Source organism: Hyaena hyaena, unplaced genomic scaffold (assembly GCF_003009895.1).
Source record: "Hyaena hyaena isolate Hyena2069 unplaced genomic scaffold, ASM300989v1 scaffold_341, whole genome shotgun sequence".
NCBI lineage: Eukaryota > Metazoa > Chordata > Mammalia > Carnivora > Hyaenidae > Hyaena > Hyaena hyaena.
Window position 1 is genome coordinate 80,593 of NW_024080973.1, and position 19,588 is coordinate 100,180.

Genomic DNA, 19,588 nt, shown 5'->3' on the forward strand with positions numbered 1-19,588 from the left:
CTCATGACACTGGGATTATGATCTGAGCTGAAATCAAGAGTCAGATGCTTAACTGACCGCAACACCCAGGGGCCCCAAAGTATATTCTGATTTTAACTGTTGACACTGTTGACATTAAAAAGCACCTGGTGGCTCAGTTGGTTAAGTGTCCAACTTTAGCTCAGGTCATGATCTCACAGTTTGTGGATTTGAGCCCCATGCCAGGCTCTGCACTGACATGCCAGGTTCTGAAGAACTCGGAGCCTGCTTGGGATTCTCATTCTCTCTCTCTCTCTCTCTCTCTCTCTCTCTCTCTCTCTCCCCCTCTCTCTCTACCCCTCCCCCGCTTGTGTCCTCTCTCTCTCCCTCTCTCTCTCTCTCTTAAAAATAAATACACTTTAAAAGATACCTCTTAGCAGTCAACTATTTCATTGTAAATATCTGAAAATGCCAATTCCTTACTATGTTACTGGAAAATAAAAAATCAAATTGGTTGTTTCTATGAAATGCCTTCAACTAAGTACTGACTTATACGTTCTTCTCAAGGTTATTATATGTTAAGTAAGAAAGTGTTTGTAGCAATCACTCTGTAAGTCACATGGGACTTGAGACACCAGCACCAGCACCAGTACCAGCAGCAGTAGCAGCAGGACCACCACCATCACTATCCGTCCTCCAGTGAGGATTATTCAATAAACTATCAGGCAACTATTACTATGAGAAAGACCTGTAAGACGTCTTCAATTGAAGAAGCCTCATGGGTAACATCTGGAGGATCTTATGAACAAAAATGGACACTGAAGATTCAATATTTTTTCCATTCCAAACTCTAGAAGATCGTGAATGTGGGGGTTCGCACAGAGAAGCAGAACTCACCACCACCAAGAGAACCCATTACTCTCCCCAAACCTGAAGACTAACTTCCCTAAGACATCCAGTGAAGTCCTAGATCACATTAATCCCACCAGGGTTTGGGGTTTTTGTTTTTGTTTTTGCTTTTGTTTTAAAGAGAGAGAGAAAAACCTCTGTTTAGATATTTGGAGACTTTAACAACAAGAATATTTTAGCTATAGTCAAACATCAGTATAATAAGGTTCTGCTGTAAGTGGGAACCTACCCTACTCAAAGCAGTTTTAACTATAGTCTCTGGCCCCAGTTCCCTGGTCTACTCCATGGCTCTATAGATCCTTGGCTTCTCTGACCAATGTTCTCTAAAACCTCACCCTCCTGAATCACCAGCCACCCAGCACAATTTCTCAGCTCTCACTCCTTATACTCTTTGTTCAAGTACTCCCCCTCATAGACTCCCAGGTTCACAAGTCAATGGTAAAGGACACTGTATTATTGAGCTTCATATTATACACTTTAACAAAAAAGTAAGACATTTCTTTTGGGAAAAAAATTGCTATTCACCATTTTGTTTTCATGAGTAAGGTTGACCCAAAAATTAACCTTAGATAACGCTCTGATAATTTTCAGCAGTAAAATGTTTCAATAATCAATCAACACCTTTGAAAATTATATGAAACAAAGATATTTGCAAACATGAAATAATGAGTTAAAAGAAAAACAATAGCATTAGGTGTATTTAAGTTTATTGAGTGATTATTTTGTATCATACAATGTACTAAGCACTTCAGTTTTAGTATATGCGTTGCTGAAGTGAGCACTGTATTAAGCACTTCATATGCATGATTTCATTAAATATGCAAAACAATCCCATGAGTCTTGCGTATCAATCATAGCCACAGAAAGAAAAGAACAATCAAACGGGGAGCTGAGGAGAGTATAATGAAGGACCTATTTATATAAAAGTGTGTGGCCAGCTTTGGAAAAATCAACCATGTTGAAGCACCCTGAGGATAGCAATTGTGGCGAGCCATAGGGTAGAACCTAGTAAGGCCTATAGCTGTAAAGAGGTCACTTGGTAGTTGTGGGTTTCAGAACAGACATAGAGTATTTGAATTGCCCTTATAAATACCATAAACTGAGTGACTTATAAACAACAGAAATTTATTTCTCACAGTTCTGGAGGCTGGGAAGTCCAAGATTAAGGCACCAGCAGTGTCTGGTGAGAGCCTGCTTCCTGGTTGATGGAAAGCCATCTTTTGACCATATCCTCACACAGCAGAAGGAAGGAAGAAAATCTCTGGGGTCTCTTTTATTAGGGCACTAATCCCATTTCTGAGGACTCTACCCTCATGACCTAATCACTTCCCAAGTGCCTACCTCCAAATTTCATCACCTGGGGGTTAGGATTTCAACATTTGAGCTTTGGGGGGACACAAACATTCAGTCTATAGCACACAGCCACTGCCAAACCTTAGCCCTGCAGGGAGAAAAACCACAGGAATAAATGTCCAAGCTAACTCTCCTACCATCTCTGATAATCTGTCAGTGTCTTCCACAGAAGGCCAGAGGGCAAGGAAGCTCATCAAAGCCATCCATAAAGGTCAGCTTCTGGGCACAGAGCAGGGTTGAGAAGGATGAAGAGTAGATCTGAAGGGAGAAAGGAAGAACACTTGGCATAGTTTCTCTTCATTTTAGGGAAGGGAAAACTGAGGCTGAAACAGATTAAGCAACACCTAGGTAAACCAGCGAGAAGGCAGAAGTTACACAATTCAAAATATGCAATCTGGCTCATTCGTTCATCAATCCATTGTCTATGAAATGCCAGGCTGCAGTAGTAAACCAACTCCAGAGACTCTGCTGACTGTAGCTTAGTGAGATGCAGTAAAGCATGGGGATAATGGCAATAACAATAGCACATGGCCAGACACTATTCTAACCGTCTTCACATTAAATGTTCAGAAAACTCTACTATCCCCACTTTACACTTGAGGAGATAAAGACATGGAAAGTTTTAAACTCCTGATCAAAGGTACAACCTAGTAAGTGGTGGGGCCAAGAATCAAAGAGAAGCCATCTGTCTCCAGAGCCCACTCTTAACCTCTGTGTTTCCTGTGTCAGGAGCAAATGCTGTCCATCAATTTCATCAGTAACAGGACCCCACAATTTTAGCTGGGCATATGGTGTTTCAAACTACACTTTCTAGTGTCCTTTATTTTTTAACAAAGTTTTTAAAGTTTTAATTTAAATTCCAGTTAGTTAATGTACAGTGTAAGATTAGTTTCAGGTGTACAGTACAGTGATTCAACACTGCTCTACAACACCTGGTGCTCATCATAATAGGTACACTTCTAGTCTCCCTTATACTTACATAGGACTAGCGACTGGCTCTGAACAACGAGACGTAAATGGAAGTAATTTACACAACCTCCAGGAAAGGTCCTGCTTCTGTTTTTCCCTTCCGGCTGCCTGAAATGTGGACATAACGGCAGGTCTCTGGCAGCCACGTAGGACTCTGCACAAGCGATGGCCTAATTGAAAGCTGGAAGGAATAGGTCTCTGACAATCTGTGCAACTGCCCACCAGTCCTCACCTGCTCTCCAGATTCTTTATAGGAAAGAATAAAACCTTATGTGAACAGCCACTGTTGATCTGTGGTTTCTGCTGCATGTAGGCAAACCTAATCCTACACCATTTTCATGTGAAAAATCACTTTGGTCTAGAAATGCTCATAACCTGACATAAGGGTGGATAATTTATAAAAGCACTACCATATGTTTAAAAGTCTTTTGGGCTCTCTACATGCATATACATATATATCACAAACTGGAGATTGGCAATTTGGTGTGTGACATAGCTAAGTTAACAGAGTACAAACTCACAGGATAATCACTAAAATTTCCATTAAATTTGCATAATAAAATCTAGCTTGAGTCGAATGGTAATATAAAAAAAATCTAATGTGTGTATAGGAAGTTCACTTCATAATGTTATTCTTATTCCCCATTTTCCCAAGTATCAATTTTTCTTAAAGTCCCAACTTCTAATCTTCCAAGATGAACTCTTCCGGTATGTACAGCATTTAAGAAATCCCAGTAGACATGTAACCTGGGTAACTGGTACAGGGAAAGAGAAAGTCGTTTATGACTTCCCCTCAAGTTCCACACTTGAGGGTAAACAGACTCCTTCTGCTGTGGATGACTTACTCACAGAAGAATCTCTCTCGGGAAGATTCATTTTAGATGAACACTAATTGACATTTCTTTCTTATGTTGTTTATAGGGTCCCCAGAAAGCAGACTCCTCTGACTCATACTGAAGGAAATGCAGGTATTTTCCTTTTTTAAAAAATGTTCTAAATGTTTATTTATTTTTGAGAGAGAGACAGGGTGATCAGGGGAAGGGCAGAGAGAGAGGGAGACACAGAATCTGAAGCAGGTTCCAGGCTCTGAGCTGTCAGCACAAAGCCTGACGCGGGGCTCAAACTCACCAACTGTGAGATCGAGACCTGAGCTCAGGTCAGATGCTTAACTGACTAAGCAAACCAGGTACCCCTGCAGATACCTTTTAAGCCAAGTACCCCCTCTGATGCCACAGGCTTCTTTGGAAATAAGTAAGTCCCCCAACTTCAGGGTAATACTTAATCAAATTCCCTGCCCAGAATGAAGTAGCTTATCCCATGGGGATAGGAGGGGCTGAACTCAGCACGTAAATTCTCTCCAAATTCCAAATACTCTCAGCCAGGTCTCTTTAATTTCAGCCTTTTCTTTCTTTTTTTAATCTTCAAAGTGGATGAGAGATCAAGAGGCTCAAAACCATTTACTACCCCAAATGCTTTGCATTTTCTATGTGACAGATCTGGTACCTCACTTTGGAATAAAGAAGCTGGCATCTATTATCATAGACCTTCAGTCATAACTGAGGAGTTTCATTTTGCCCTGTTAAACAGCACTTCCCCTATCAACTGTAGCTTTCTTGTACCATTGCCAAAAAGTCATCAGCATCAACAAGTAATATTGAGACTCTGTTAAAAGTCTTTATCTTTAGGGGTGCCTGGGTGGATCAGAGAAGCATGCTTGGGATTCTCCGTCTCTCTCTCTCTCTGCCCCACTCATGCAATCTCTCTATCTCTCAAAAAATAAGTAAACTTTTAAAAAAGTCTATCTTTTAAAAGGGATGATTCTTATTTCTCAGCAGTAGTTTTGCTCTTGGAAATTCTGGCTCTGTTTTCATGTCTAGGAGAACTCAGTAGCTCTATATACAGATTATTCAAAGGATCTCAAGAGAGAGGCCCCCTTCCCATCATTATTTAAACAACTGGGACTCATGGGGTTTGATCGGAAAAATGATTCCTTTCTTTTTTTCAACTACGTGTTCAATCTTTTGTTATGATCACTCTCAAATAACAAAACTGTTTCTTGTAACAAAAACAGTCTCAGTTAAGTAATTAATATTAGTAGAATAATCACAACATGGCCTTTTAGTTGTTATCTGAGGGGAAAAAAAACAGAGCAAGTGAAGAAATAGGAAATGAGCCAACCCTCCCCTCATGCACTTCCCTCTACAGGCTTTCCTGGCCTGGAGCACAGTCTCACTGGAGGAGGAGAAAGTCTTTTGGCTTCAATGCAATGCAACATTTTGATGAGATACTTTAATTACTGAAATGTGACCAAAAGACTTTCTATGATCTGAGAGTGACCATAAAACTTATAAAATCTGCACAACATTTTATCCAGGGGTACAGAAAAGAACTAACTCCACAAAGTAGGATGAACAGACAGTGAGGACAAAGAATATAGGTGTGTGTGTGTGTGATTGCATCTTTTGAGTCCCATTTATTCAACATACCACTTGCATGTGCTTAAGCAAACTGATATACTGAAAAATTAAAATCTAGTTTCTCTAAAAGTTAAATGACACCATTTATTGACACCAAAAAAGAACCGTGAAGGAGAGTGATGGGATCAAAATGGCAGACGCCTACGTTCATTTTTTCCCAAATCCCTAGAAATGACGGAGAAGATATATGCTAGAATAAATAAACCCTTAGCTGCATAAGCAGAAAAGGGAAGTACACTCTGTTGGCCTAAATTTATACAGAATTCCTGAAAGAGGAAAGGCAGATGCACCTGTGCTGATATTGGAAAGGACAATCCACAGTAGACCCATGAGAGGACAATGAAACTGGGGGCATCAGCTCCAAGCCCAGAGATTCTGGAGACACGCAGCAGGAGGCGGCCCTGACTCTACAGCCTGCTATCCCCAAACATCTTCCTTTTTCCTGGTTTAAGTGGTTCTTCTCCAATGGCATTTTAAATTATTCCATTTACAAAGATTTGATCCATATACCTCTTTCAGGCACTTAGAGCCGAATGCAAGAAGCATCTGTAAGACTATAGTGGCCAAAACACTATTCTACTATGTTAATCAAAGGGAAAAAACTACCTGAACCAATTAAGTAAATGATAATTGATTTTCTCAGATCTGGTAGAATTATATCCCTTTCAGGGTCATCAATTTTTAAACGTCATCTTTCTATCCACTAAAACAGTTCATATTTGAGACCTACTTGGCTGTTCTCTATCACTTCATAAAATGAATGTTAGTACACTTTTACAGTGTTCATTTATTTACCATTTTAAAGTCCAAAATGACTGCAATGCTATTAATACCAATATTAGCTTAATTTGCTCATTCATGTTGTCCTTTTAGTTCCAAAATTGCCTTGGCAATGATCCATTAGCTGTATAAGAAAACCTGTTTGTAAAATCACTCATGGTTTTCCTTGTTCTTTTATGTCTGATAAGATCTATGACACAGCATCAAATATACTCTGTACTTAATTCTTCTGAGTTTACTGCCTCAGAAGCGGTCTTACATACTGATTGTGACACAGCCTTTAGAAGTGGTGGATCCATGGGTGAAGGGCTTTACCAATGAAGAAACAATGATAGAAGGACTCCTGAGCATTTTAGTTCACATGGGACTCACTCTGGTATGGCTAAGCAGCACCTGAATAGCGTTTAAATAAAATACCAAGACAAAACAGTACAGTTTAAAATACAATTTCCCATACTTGCTTAGACTAGGAAAATCATCAGAGAAACCCGAGTGGCTTGAAGGACTGCTCCCCTGTGCATCTGCATCCCCGTGGACCCACTTGGTCTCCTGAAGCCTGAAGGACCACGGGGCTGGGATTACGCCGCCACTGAAACCTCACTGGCATGTTTCCAGATTTCACCAACAAACGGTACTTTGGCTTCAGCCCAGGAGCTTCACCGTGGCCACCTCCACTAGGAAACCATCCATGATCCTCTCCTCAACCCGTTTCAGTTCAGGAGCCCCTCTCAGCATCCCGATCCTCTCCCTATCATAGCATCCGCTGTATACTTTGCCACTCTGGTTGTAAACCTGCACTGTCCCACGAGCCTGTGAGTTCCTGATGTACAGTGACCTCATGTTGAATTACGTTTCTTACCCCAGAACTTAGCAAAATAGTAGGGCCTCGATATATACTTGTGGAATATATTCCTCCCTCCCTGCCTCCCTCCTTTTTCTTCCCTTCCTTCTTGCCTATCTTCTTTTTCTTTGCCTTTTTCCTTCTTTTCTCTCTTCATTCCTCCCACAGATGTTTACTGAGCACCCACTCTGTACCAGGCACCATTCTAGGAACTGGAGAAATAGCAGAGAACAAAACAGACCAAAGTCCTTTTTCTCATGGAGCTGTTTTAGAGCCAAGTAATTTAAATGCCATGAAGAGAACTAAAAGAAGGGAAGGGGATAGAGAGGAATGATGTGAATGGCCTGCTCTTTTATTGCAAATGGACATCTAGCTCACTGACTAAGTGGGACTTGTAAGTAGGTACAATCAATAAACAAATCTATTCTTCCTCTACCACTGCCCATCCATGGTCTTTTGGAGAGGAGCATTCTTTCTTATGCTCCTTGATGAAATATATGACAGTTGTTGGGACTTTGTGGTTACTTTCAGATAATATAAACACCTTCTGGCTGCTTCTATCTCAAGAGAAATCTTAATGAGGTAAGTAAAATACCCAGTCCCAAGTACTGGCCAAAACTCCATTTAAAATGAAAGTTTTATTTAAAATTTCTGTACCTTGGGATCAGCTTTAGCTTGATATAACTCAGTGTGAAAAGGGAGCTCATTTAGCTTCTTCTCAGTTGTCCCCCTTAAAATTCTTCACTACTCATTAACTCCCTCTGGCTTCTTGAGGATTTAAGATAAGTGTGTGGGGAGATGAGGAAGAGACAGATAAATATAAGGAAGATGGAAGTATAATTTTGTTTCGGTTTCCTCTGGGCATGTCTGAAGTCTGACCCTCTCCAGCACTGATTGATGTTCGAAACTGGCTTTCTTGAGGCCTTCTGTTGGATGTTAAGATCTCTTCTGGAAACACTCAGTGGTTATGCCCCGTGACATAGGATGCCACCATGTGCACTTAACTGTCCTGCCTGAGCCCCTGGGAATCCAGTGACTGTCCCTTAAATCCTTACACGAGGGGCTCTTGGGCAGGTTCCGAGATGGCTCCCTATCATCTTTGTCCTCTGTATGGCCCACATCCGATCCCCAAAAGCCACCCCTGGGCCTGAGTACTCATATATCTTTGTCCCACCACTGATGTACATGCAACTAGTTCCTCTCTTTCCGCTCTGCTGTTTCAGATAGATCACCTGAACCTTGTATCTGTAACTTTACCAGGCAGATGAGACTCACAGTACACCTTTTCCAAAACCCTGTTTCTGCTCTCAAACCCTTCTTTGGGCTTCTTGGATTTCAAACCTCTTACATCCATCATGTGAGTGCTGGCCTAAGGGCACCATCTTTGGGGGTCCCACCCAAGTGCCACATGAGACTATGGTTTTGTTTGTGGCCTTCTGGAGTCTCAGCCAAAACGTAGACAAAGAGAAAGGCCTACTCAAAATCCCGGTACAAATAAACAATGCTCACATTAGCCCCGGCAGCAGCATTTAAGGGCAAGGAGAACTTCATGCAGCAGAAGAGAAATGCTGGTGGACGTAGAAAGCAACCACTTAGCAGCAATACTGCAAAAATCCAAAAGTGCTAAGAAAACATTTAGGAAAAGAGACACATGGGAATAGGGCTGGCTAGCATGTGTGTGGACATAATTCAGGAAACAGGATAGAGGTTATAGAAAAGATGTAAGAAACCGATGCCCCAACACATACACAGTGAGATGTACACAATGCCCAAGTCAGAGCACAAACACCAATCAGGATGCAGTGTCGGGGGTTAAAAAGGCCACTGGACTGGGAGTGGAACAGCTTGGCATTCCAAGAGGAAGTATGAAAAGTATTTAAGAGCTTAGGTTCTGTAATCAGAGGGGAAAAATAGATTTTAATTTTTTTAATGATTTTTTTTTTAAATTTCTGAGACAGAGAGAGAGTGAGCGTGAGCAGGGGAGGGTCAGAGAGAGAGGGAGACACAGAATCTGAAACAGGCTCCAGGCTCTGAGCTGGCTGTCAGCACAGAGCCCGATGTGGGGCTCGAACCCATGAACCGAGAGATCATGACCTGAGCTGAAGTCGGATGCTTAACCGACTGAGCCACCCAGGTGCCCCTAGATTTTAATTTTTAATACAATTTTCTAGCTGTTTGACTTTGAACAAGTCATTCAGCTTCACTTGACCTCAGTTTTCTCATTTATACCATGTGGGCCACTCAGAGGGCCAGCCTGAAGACTCGTCCAGACACTGAGATAAGGTACTATTCATATAACCATCTTGTTGAATTGATCTTGTTGCATCAGTAGGATGCAATTCATGAATCAGCTTCATTTTAATCAAACTGCCTCTTCAGCCCCCATGGATGGCTAGTTCTATCCTTTTCCTTAATGGAAATTTTAAGCAAGTCCCATAACACTTCTAGGCCCCTCAATCTTGAGAAGGATCTCATTTTAGTTATGAAATTTTCCAGTCCAGTGACAATCAAAAGTTCTAACTGTATTAGATTTAAGCTTCTCACTTTCCCAGCTCGGGGTTGCTTTAGACGTGGAATCCTGCACCAGGTGGGCCTTGCTGTTTCACATGTGTCATATTCTTGGACCCCATGTCCTCTAAATTCCAGGACACAAATATTAATCTGTCTCATTCCTTTGAAAACTGAGGAAGGAAAACCTCTCAAGTGAGGAAGAAGGGGCATGCAACCCACAACTAAATAAATCCTTCCTGAATTCTAGTCTTCAAGGACATAATCACTCATACTGGCCTAGCATGGTCCTGCCTAGATGGTCTAGGACTTTGCTTTGGGATGTGTGGTTTTTACCAACTATTGAGAGTATTCTAGTGTTTAGGCCTCTATCAAAACTCAGTGGCAAGAAGAACAACTCATCCATCCTCTTGCTACATCCAGCATCACACCTGAGATATGAAAATATGAAGGTTCTATGCCTGTATTCCCCTTCTTCTTTACTACTGGGGCCTTGTGGAGAGTCATTTAAGATCAGGGAGTCTAGGAAACCAACTTGACAATAAACCATTCAAGAAAAAAAAAATCAGGGAGTCTAAGAGTGCCTGGGTGGCTCAGTTGGTTAAACGTCAGACTTTGGCTCAGGTCATGATCTCGCGGTCTGTGAGTTCAAGCCCTGCATTGGTCTCCGTGCTGACAGCTTAGAGCCCAGAGCCTGCTTTGGATTCTGTGTCTCCCTCTCTTTTTGCCCCTTACCCATTCGTGCTCTATCTCTTTGTGTCTCTGAAAAATGAATAAATGTTAAAAGAATTTTAAAAAATAGATCAGGGAGTCTAGGTTTAAAATTGGAATAATAATATTTTTCTTGTCAACTTTATAACTTTGTTCAGAATTGCAAGGAACAAGTGCTTTATCATAAAAGTCTAGAAAAATGTAACTTACTATTAAGATATGAGAATAGCATCAGAAATAGTTGACCCCTTGGTCTATTTTCATTCTATCTAATATACCTATAAACCTGGAAGAAGAAACACACAGTTTTAATGACCATGAACAAAATAAAATATTGTCTAATTTATACATCCTCTATTAAACCTGAGGCTTGATTGCTATGATGTATAGACGGTGCAGAATGAATGTTTGAGGTTTCTACATCACGTAGTTCACTTCATTTCACGTCCTCCCACAACCCAGAGACCGAGAGCATTTTCATTTAGAAATAAAAAACAAATGTTTTTTAAGAGTCAAAGACGCTAAATGTATGCCAGGCAATGCCTGCTTTGCCCACCTTGCTCTTGTCCTGACCACATAGCCTCATGCTCAAGAAAACAAGGCAAAGCTTGGGCACCCCTCCATGTGCTGGCTAGTGGCCAAAAGGCGGCTTGATTTGCAAGGCAGGAGAGCAATATGGAAACTGAGGAAACCATCAGAATGCCCTTGAGGTTGGAGCTATAGGGCAAGAAGACACTGAGAAGCAAAAAAATAAGGATACCAATGAGACGATGTGTATGTGTGTGTGTGTGTGTGTGTGTGTTGATTGATTCCACAGCAAATATAAAAGGCAGAAAGGTAACAAGCATGGGCCCTGATAAGCTAATTCATTCCCATCACCCTAGAAAACTGAGAATCTTCTAGACCCATTTCCAATGGAATTACTCGTCTTCCTGGGCTTGCCTTATTTCAACCTAGCCATGTCTTTGGGGACAGAATGTAATACAAGCCCAATCTTCTGAACACATTCACATCTGTCCTACTCAAGTTACCAGCTCTTCAGCCCCCAAAGCCATCCTATAAGGCTGAATTGAGTCTTTAAGCAGTCCTAAAGCTCTTAGCATGGTAGGAACAATTTGGGGGTTTTGGGAGAGGTAAGCTCTCAGGTACCAAAAGAGCCAAAGAGTAACCCACTCACGGCATTTCAAATAGGAAGTACTTGTGCAGTGAATTTTCCTTTAGGAATTGGATCATACAAATGTTAGGAGAATAATACCAGCATGTTTTAATAACTCACAGCTCCACCACCTTAAGACAAAAACAAAAGACTTGAAATCAAAGAACTGGATTCAAACTCTCACTCAGCCACTCCCCAGCTGTGCGACTCTGAGTAAGTCACTTAACCTCTAGGAGTTTCTCCCCATCTGTAATATAGAGACAGTAATACCTTCTGCACAGGGTGATTGTGAAGGTTAAAGGAGATATCGTGCAAGATGCTGTGGCTGCAACAACAGTATCCTAACAGCACTAATAATTCCTTGAGTGCCCGCTATATGCCAGGCACCCAGTTAACCACTTTATTTGCTTTATCTTATAACTGTGCACATTTTATAGGTAAGGCCACTGAAGCACACAGTGACTAAGTCACCTGCCTAAATAACTAACATAGCTTAGGAGGGTAGCACAAAGTTTTTGTGCCTTTACTTTTCCATGTTTCACTAGGAGGAAGATTCCAGACTTAAAGGAAATCAGGGGCACCTGGGTGGCTCAGTCGATTAAGTGTCGGACTCCTGACTTTGGCTCGGGTCATGGTCTCACAGTTTGTGCGTTTTAGCCCCACACTGGGGCTTGGGACTCTCTCTCTCTCCCTCTCTCTCTGCTCCTCCCCTGCTCGTGCACTCTCTCTTTCTCTCTCCAAATAAATAAATAAACATTTTAAAAAATTTTTAAAAAAAGAAATCAAGGGCGCCTGGGTGGCTTGGTCAGTTAAGTGTCCGACTTCGGCTCAGGTCATGATCTCACGGTTCGAGGGTTCGAGCCCCGCGTTGGGTTCTGTGCCTGGAGCTCAGAGCCTGGAGGCTGCTTCAGATTCTGTGTCTCCCTCTCTCTCTGACCCTCCCCTGCTCACACTGTCTCTCTCTCTCTCTCTCTCAAAAATAAATAAAACATTAAAAAAAATAAAAGAAGAAATCAGCAGCAATTACTTACTGGAGGTTCACTGGTTCCAAGTCGCCAATATGTTGAATTACACAGTTTTTTTATTTCCTCAGGACCTTCTATATCATAATCTTTGGGATAGGCTTCTCTGTCATGGTGCCTTAAGAAATAAATTAGAATCTGTTAAGGGATAAAGCTTATTTATCATGTACTGCTTTTAAATTTTTAAAAAAATATCCAATGAAAATTTACCATATTTATGACACTGCTTTAATTATAAATTTACTGGATGTGGGATATATAAAGTATTTTCCATCTCCTTTCAAGCAATGCTGAGGCTATTTTCTAAATACAACTTAGCACACATGATAAAACTAATAATATCACAGGCACAATACTTATCCAACACAGCAATTACTCAGTGACTCCAATGAAGTGAAACTCATTCAATAATGTAGATTATTTACCAAAAGTAAATTTGAAAATGAGACACAGTAATAAATTAGAAAGGCAACTTGCCATATTAGAAATATTTTCTACCATGATTTTGTTTTTCAGAATGAGAAAGAGCAAAGTATCTGCTCATATGGATTTACAACATGTGCTTCTGGCTTCTAAAGAGGGTTTAAAGAAAGCTGACACACATAAGCTGAGAAAAAGCATGTAGATGGAAGAGAGAAAAAATATTCCAAACATCTTGACTAAAAGGGTGAATAGAAATAATAAAAATGGAGGGATTTGGGAATAGGAAAGGAAAAAGGAAGTGAAGTGGCCTACAGCAGAAGTATCTATTGTTGCAAAGCTTTCTTTTTTTTTTAAATTTAAATTTAATTTAATTTTTGCTCATTATTTCATTTTTATTTCATTTTATTTTTATTATAGTTTATTATCAAGTTGGTTTCCATACAACACCCAGTGCTCATCCCAACAAGTGCCCTCCTCCATGCCCGTCATCCATTTTCCCCTCTCCCCCACCCCCATCAACCCTTAGTTTGTTCTCAGTATTTAAGAGTCTCCTATGGCTTGCCTCCCTCCCTCTCTCTCTCCCTCTCCTTAATACTTTTTTCCCCTTCCCCTTCCCCTCTGCTATGGTCCTCTATTAAATTTCTCCTGTTCCACATATGAGTGAAAACATATGGTATCTGTCTTTCTCTGCCTGACTTAATTCACTTAGCATAATAACCTCGAGTTCCATTCACATTGCTACAAATAGCCAGATTTCATTTTTTCTCATCGTCATGTAGTATTCCATTGTATAGGCAAACCACATATTCTTGATCCATTCTTCAGTTGATGGACATTTAGGCTGTTTCCATGATTTGGCTGTTATTGAAAAGTGCTGCTATGAACATTGGGGTACATGTGCCCCTATGCGTCAGCACTCCTGTATCCCTTGGATAAATTCCTAGCAGTGCTATTGCTGGGTCATTGGGGGGTTCTATTGTTAATTTAAAAATTTTTTTTAATGTTTTATTTATTTTTGAGAGAGAGATAAAGACAGCATGGGCATGGGAGGGTCAGAGAGAGAGGGAGACATAGAATCCAAAGACAGTCTCCAGGCTCTGAACTGGCTGTCAGCACAGAGCCCGACACAGGGCTTGAACCCACAAACCGTGAGATCATGACCTGAGCCGAAGTCAGACGCTTAACCGACTGAGCCACCCAGGAGCCCCTCTATTGGTAATTTTTTTTTTTAAATGTTTTATTTATTTCTAGGAGAGATAGAGAGAGAGAGAGAGACAGCGTGAGTGGGGGAGGGTCAGAGAGAGAGGGAGTCACAGACTGAAACAGGCTCCAGGCTCTGAGCTGGCAGTCAGCACAGAGCCCGACGCGGGGCTCGAACCCACGAACCGCGAGATCATGACCTAAGCGAAAGTCGGACGCTTAACCAACTAAGCCACCCAGGCGCCCCTCTATTGGTAATTTTTTGAGGAACCTCCACACTGTTTTCCAGAGGAGCTGCACCAGTTTACATTCCCACCAACAGTGTAAGAGGGTGCCCTTGCAAAGCTTTCTTAGGTGAGATAAAGGAAGCTGAACCCAAACATCAATCAGAAGGGGCCTTGCTATTGAGGGATACAGGGCTAAGATTACGTAAGGGACACTGAGGTACTCAAGAATTCATTCGCCAATCCATTCATCCATCTAACCATCTATCCACCCATCTAGCCATTCAATTGTCTATTTATTCAGGATGTCTTTTAAGTACCTACTACATGCCAGGAAGGGATGCAGTAGGGGACAAGCCTAATGCAGTCCTAGCCTCAGTTGCTCAGTCTGGCAAGAGACACAGACAAACAAGAAAATTCTACATGTGGGCACAGGGTTATGGAAGTAGAACAGTGTCCACTCAACTGGATGGGGAACCCAGATCCAAGTCAGGAAGCCCTAGGTCCACCTCATCCCACTGTATCAGAGCTGAGCCCCTACACCACATTCCAGCTACACCCTTGCTTACCCACCTCTGAGAGGAGAGCAGAGAACTGCATAGAACACAGCAGTGAGGGAGCCCAGGGCAGAGCAGCTATGCTCAGGCATGTGAACCCTCTGCCCTCCTACTCCCTGAGCATTAAATTTCAAAATACTAAAAGCATTCTGGTACCATATCAGCATTTTTTGAGAGCCTCACAGGAAACTCTCACTTAAGTCCTTAGGGGGAGTACTGAACATCAAGAACTGGGAGTGGTAGAGTGAATGGAGCCACGGGTTTGAGTCATTGCTCAGGTCCTAGCTGTGTGACCTTGGGCAAATCACTTAACCTGTGTTTTAATTTCCACATGAAATGAAAAATGAAGACAGACATAATAACAATGAGATTTTTGCAAGATGAAAAAAATAAAAGCAGAAGGCCCTTTATTACTGTCAAGCACATAAACACCTATGTATAGTGAATACTTACTCACCTTTAAAAAATTTTGGTGTACAAGAATTGCAACTTTATTTTTTCCGTAAGTATATTTAGTTTCTTTTCCAAGTGCTCATATTGCCATGATGGAAAAACTTTAATTTTGGTCAATTATGGATCCCTGCCAACTTTCAAGGGCTTGTGTGGTGCTGCACTGCCAAGAATCCATCTCTGTGTCATCATCTCTCCCTGCTGACATCTATGGAAACCTCCGCATTCTCCTGTGGTCTTCCATTATGGACCCATGCAGATCTCTGCTACGCCCTCCTGATCCTGCCACATGGGCTCTCTGTAGACTGGCACTCTGCCACAAGCGTGCCATTATCTAGGCCGCCAAGAACCCTCTTGTGTTCCTCTCAACTCAGGACTCCTGGAAGCAAATGCTATTCTTAAGCTGTTTGCCTTGCCCATCAAGCTTTCATGATCCCACCACACTGGGCCTGGGAGACACACAGAAGCTCCACAGTTCAACACCTCCAAAATCTTAGCCCAGGAATAGAGGGCTAGGCAGGGATAGGTCCCATATGATCAGGGATTTCTAAGGTCTTAATTCCACCTTGAGGTCCCAGACAAACCCACACGCTCTGGGCTTCCCTGGTGCCCTCCATCTTCAGTCCACGAACTCTTCGTCTCCTAAGGGACCAGGCAGCCCGGCTCTTCTATTCTTCCAAATTTATGGTGTCATCCTAAAACCCATCCTAAAACCCAAGCTTTTGAACCCAGAAGTCAAGAATTTGGTGTTTTTGTTGCTTGCTGTGTCTTTCTTCCATGAGGCAATAAAACCAGACTATCTCCCTGGGAGCATGAGATTGAGGAGGAAAAGCATAGTTAACATTTCAGTGTGTGACCCTCAGTGCTCACTTCTTTACTGGTTACCACAGGCACAATGCCCAGAGTACATGGTTCCTTTAGGGTCCCACTAGAGTGTTTTAATCATTTTTTAATCAGTAAAAAAGAAGATAATCCATCTTAGATTGTAGCCATCTTTATAGCAAGTAGTCATAAACTGTCATTTTTAACTTTTTTTTAAAGGGAGAAAGGAGCCCATGAAGGCAAAGATAATTAATGTCCATGAAAATCAGAATGCAGTCCTGTTATGCCACCATATATTTTAAGTTGTATTATAACTAAATTATTACAAAAGATGCAGATATATTTACTTATATCAGTCTCAGCCCTAAAAGTCCAGCACTGAAAAGATAAATCTGTAATGAAAATGTTTCTGTGGAGAACTGCGCTAATGCAACTGCCATTTCCTAATGTCTACCAGCTGCCCGTGATTGTCGTGCCCACAGCCCGCTGTTAGTTCTGAGAGATACACAACTAAAGAAGACCTGCCCCTACTTTTAAAAGGCTGCCAGCCTAGCAATGAGAAATATGTATGTTAAAAGTTATAAAGTATATAGAATATAAAATATAAAAGTTGTATTTACTATACATTAAGTACATTATATAATATACTTACATTATTAAATATAGTATATATTATGTAGTATTTAGTATACGATATGTAAAATTAGTATAGTATTATACTATACTATAATATATGTATAATAAAAGTGATTAGGGTATTGTGAAGGAAATGAGAGACTTAATTAATTCTCTGATTATTATGTCAGGTGAACACTGGCTTGTGCCTCAGTTTCCCTGACATGAACTGAGAATCATACATTGAGGAAACAAATAAATCAATGGATTGAGAGTCTTAAGTGAAAAGTGACATGTAAATGCAAAATACTATTATATGTAATAATACTTTGTCTTTCTACACTATGCTTTAGTTGAGTAGTTTCAATACTTTGTTAAGGCCAATGAAGCAACTAAGCCTTACAGCATCTTTATGAGACATATACCAAGGTATAATAGTAGATAATAAAGGAAAAAATACACATCCATATCCACACACACAGTAAAACCCTGGATTGTGAGTAACTTGTTCTGCAAGTGTTTCACAAGATGAGCAAACATTTCTAATAAATTTTAACTTGATAAATGAGCAATGTCTTGCAATATAAGTAGTACATGAGGTCAAACGTCACATAATCACAAATGAACAGCGGTTCTTCTCTCTCTCTCTCTCTCTCTCTCTGCAGGATTGTGTGTGATCATCTCCCATGCTCAAATGCTTGGTCTCAGGCTGCAGTGTTTGACAGAAATCAGTGATTGTTCAGAACGTTGGAAGGTGCCCACAACTGGCATCTGACTATTGGATCAAACTGTTGCATCGCGAGCAACAGTGAGTGGGGTGATCACATCTGCAGAGAAAGAGGACAAAAAGGGGAGAAATCCCTCATTTCAGATGAGAGTAGGCAGATGTGTAAAATGTGGGAAAGTACAAAAGTTTGTAGAAAAGCACCACTCGAGTAAGGCTGTAGCAGTGTGAGCAATGAATCTGTTTAACAACGCTATGTCACATTTCTGTGAAATCCTCAGAAAGAGGCAATAGCAAGTGTCATTGGCTAGGTTCCTTGTTAAAGTTGCAGGAAAAGAAAAAGATTCCATTGAGCTGATACACAGCAGCGACACCATTAGTGATAGTGAAAGTCATCCTACACAATAACCCCCCTTTCTCTCATCTCCCTCACACCAGCCACGAAGGTTTTCAAAGTAAGTTCAGGCTAATTTGTTCATTTTTCTTTATGTTTTCTTTATTATGTTGTATTATATTACAGTACTGTAATCATTTTTCTATGAATATTTTTGGGCTGTGAATGAATCATCGGACTTTCCATTATTTCTTATGGGGAAATTCACTTTGATATACGAGGGCTTTGGATTACAAGCATATCTCCAGAATGGATTATGCTCACAAACCAAGACTTTACTGTACTTTAATAGCTTTTTCTCCTTGCCATCTGCATTTATAAATGTTCACCATACAACTGACCATAACCTGTTGTTTACTGCAGTAGAATTTCTTTAAGAGAAAATATCAAAATAAAAAATAATAATAAAATAAAATTTACTATGTCTCTGGAGCAGTATCTTTCAAACTTTTTGAGCACAACCCCACCCAACCCATCCCAACCCACCTAACATCTGAAGCATTTTTAGTTGCGCTGTCCAGATGGGGAGAGTTGTTATTGGCATCGAGTGGGTAGAGGTCATGATGCTGTGAAACATCCTACCCTGCACAACAACCCCCCCCCCAGCAAGGAACTATATGGCTCAAAATGTCAAAAGTGTCAAGGTTAAGAAAGCTCTAGGGAACAGGTGTATACGAGACTCTTAGATCATTGGTTCCCAAAACCTGAATGTTTCATAGAATAGCAAAATATCCCCCCACAAATGTGTAGAACCAACATAAAATTGCCAACTTTCGTTTTGACAGAAACATTAAAAATAAAATAGCCATCTATTGCCTTTAATAGGAAGACCTCTAACACCAAAGGTAAGTAAAAACCATCTCAGATTCCTTTAAACCAAATTCATTCAGCTGCATGAAAAACTTGCTACATTGTGTTTATAGTTTGTATTATCACCTTGGATTAGTACTAAGGTCATTGTTGACCAGCACTGGTCTAGTGTACTGACTGGCTTCTGCAGACATTAATTTGTCCAGACATGAATTTGACAGCAGCTGGTCAGCAGTCAGTTCAAGGTCAAAGCTGCTTGAATATAGGTAGTCCATGCTGCTGCCTGAAGGAAGAGCTGTGTCTTCCATGTCAAGCATGCAAGTAGTGACATTCTTGCTGGTCCACAGGGCTCCCTGCCATCATCTTCCTTGACAAGCAGCCTTGCTTCTGCTTAGGACCTTGTCTGTCAAGCCCAGAGCTGAGTGCTATGGCTATTTCATTACATGAGAAATCTTTATGTAAGACATCCTTAATTATAAGAGATGAAACTTGCGCACTCTACCCTGTTGTGGAAGAGAGAGCATGAATATAAATAGAAATTGGAATGGGGAAAGGACCAACAGGACAGGATCAGAGTTGCCAACTGTATGAAAAGGAGCTTGAAACCATGACCTGTTGTCAAAAATGCCAGTAGGACTGATTCAGAGGGGATTAAGGTCAATGGAATCCAGTAAGTCAAAGCCAG

General features: G+C 41.0%; 1 protein-coding gene across 3 annotated transcripts in view; it reads right to left on the reverse strand.

Annotated features, from left to right (window-relative positions):
* Positions 1–19,588, reverse strand: part of CUNH9orf135 (chromosome unknown C9orf135 homolog) — a 78,422-nt gene that overhangs the window by 39,791 nt on the left and 19,043 nt on the right. For all 3 annotated transcript variants that reach the window (XM_039249545.1, XM_039249547.1, XM_039249546.1), the window contains exon 2: positions 12,694–12,802. In XM_039249545.1, coding sequence (XP_039105476.1) covers positions 12,694–12,802 — 109 coding nt within the window. The remainder of the gene's footprint in view (positions 1–12,693; positions 12,803–19,588) is intronic.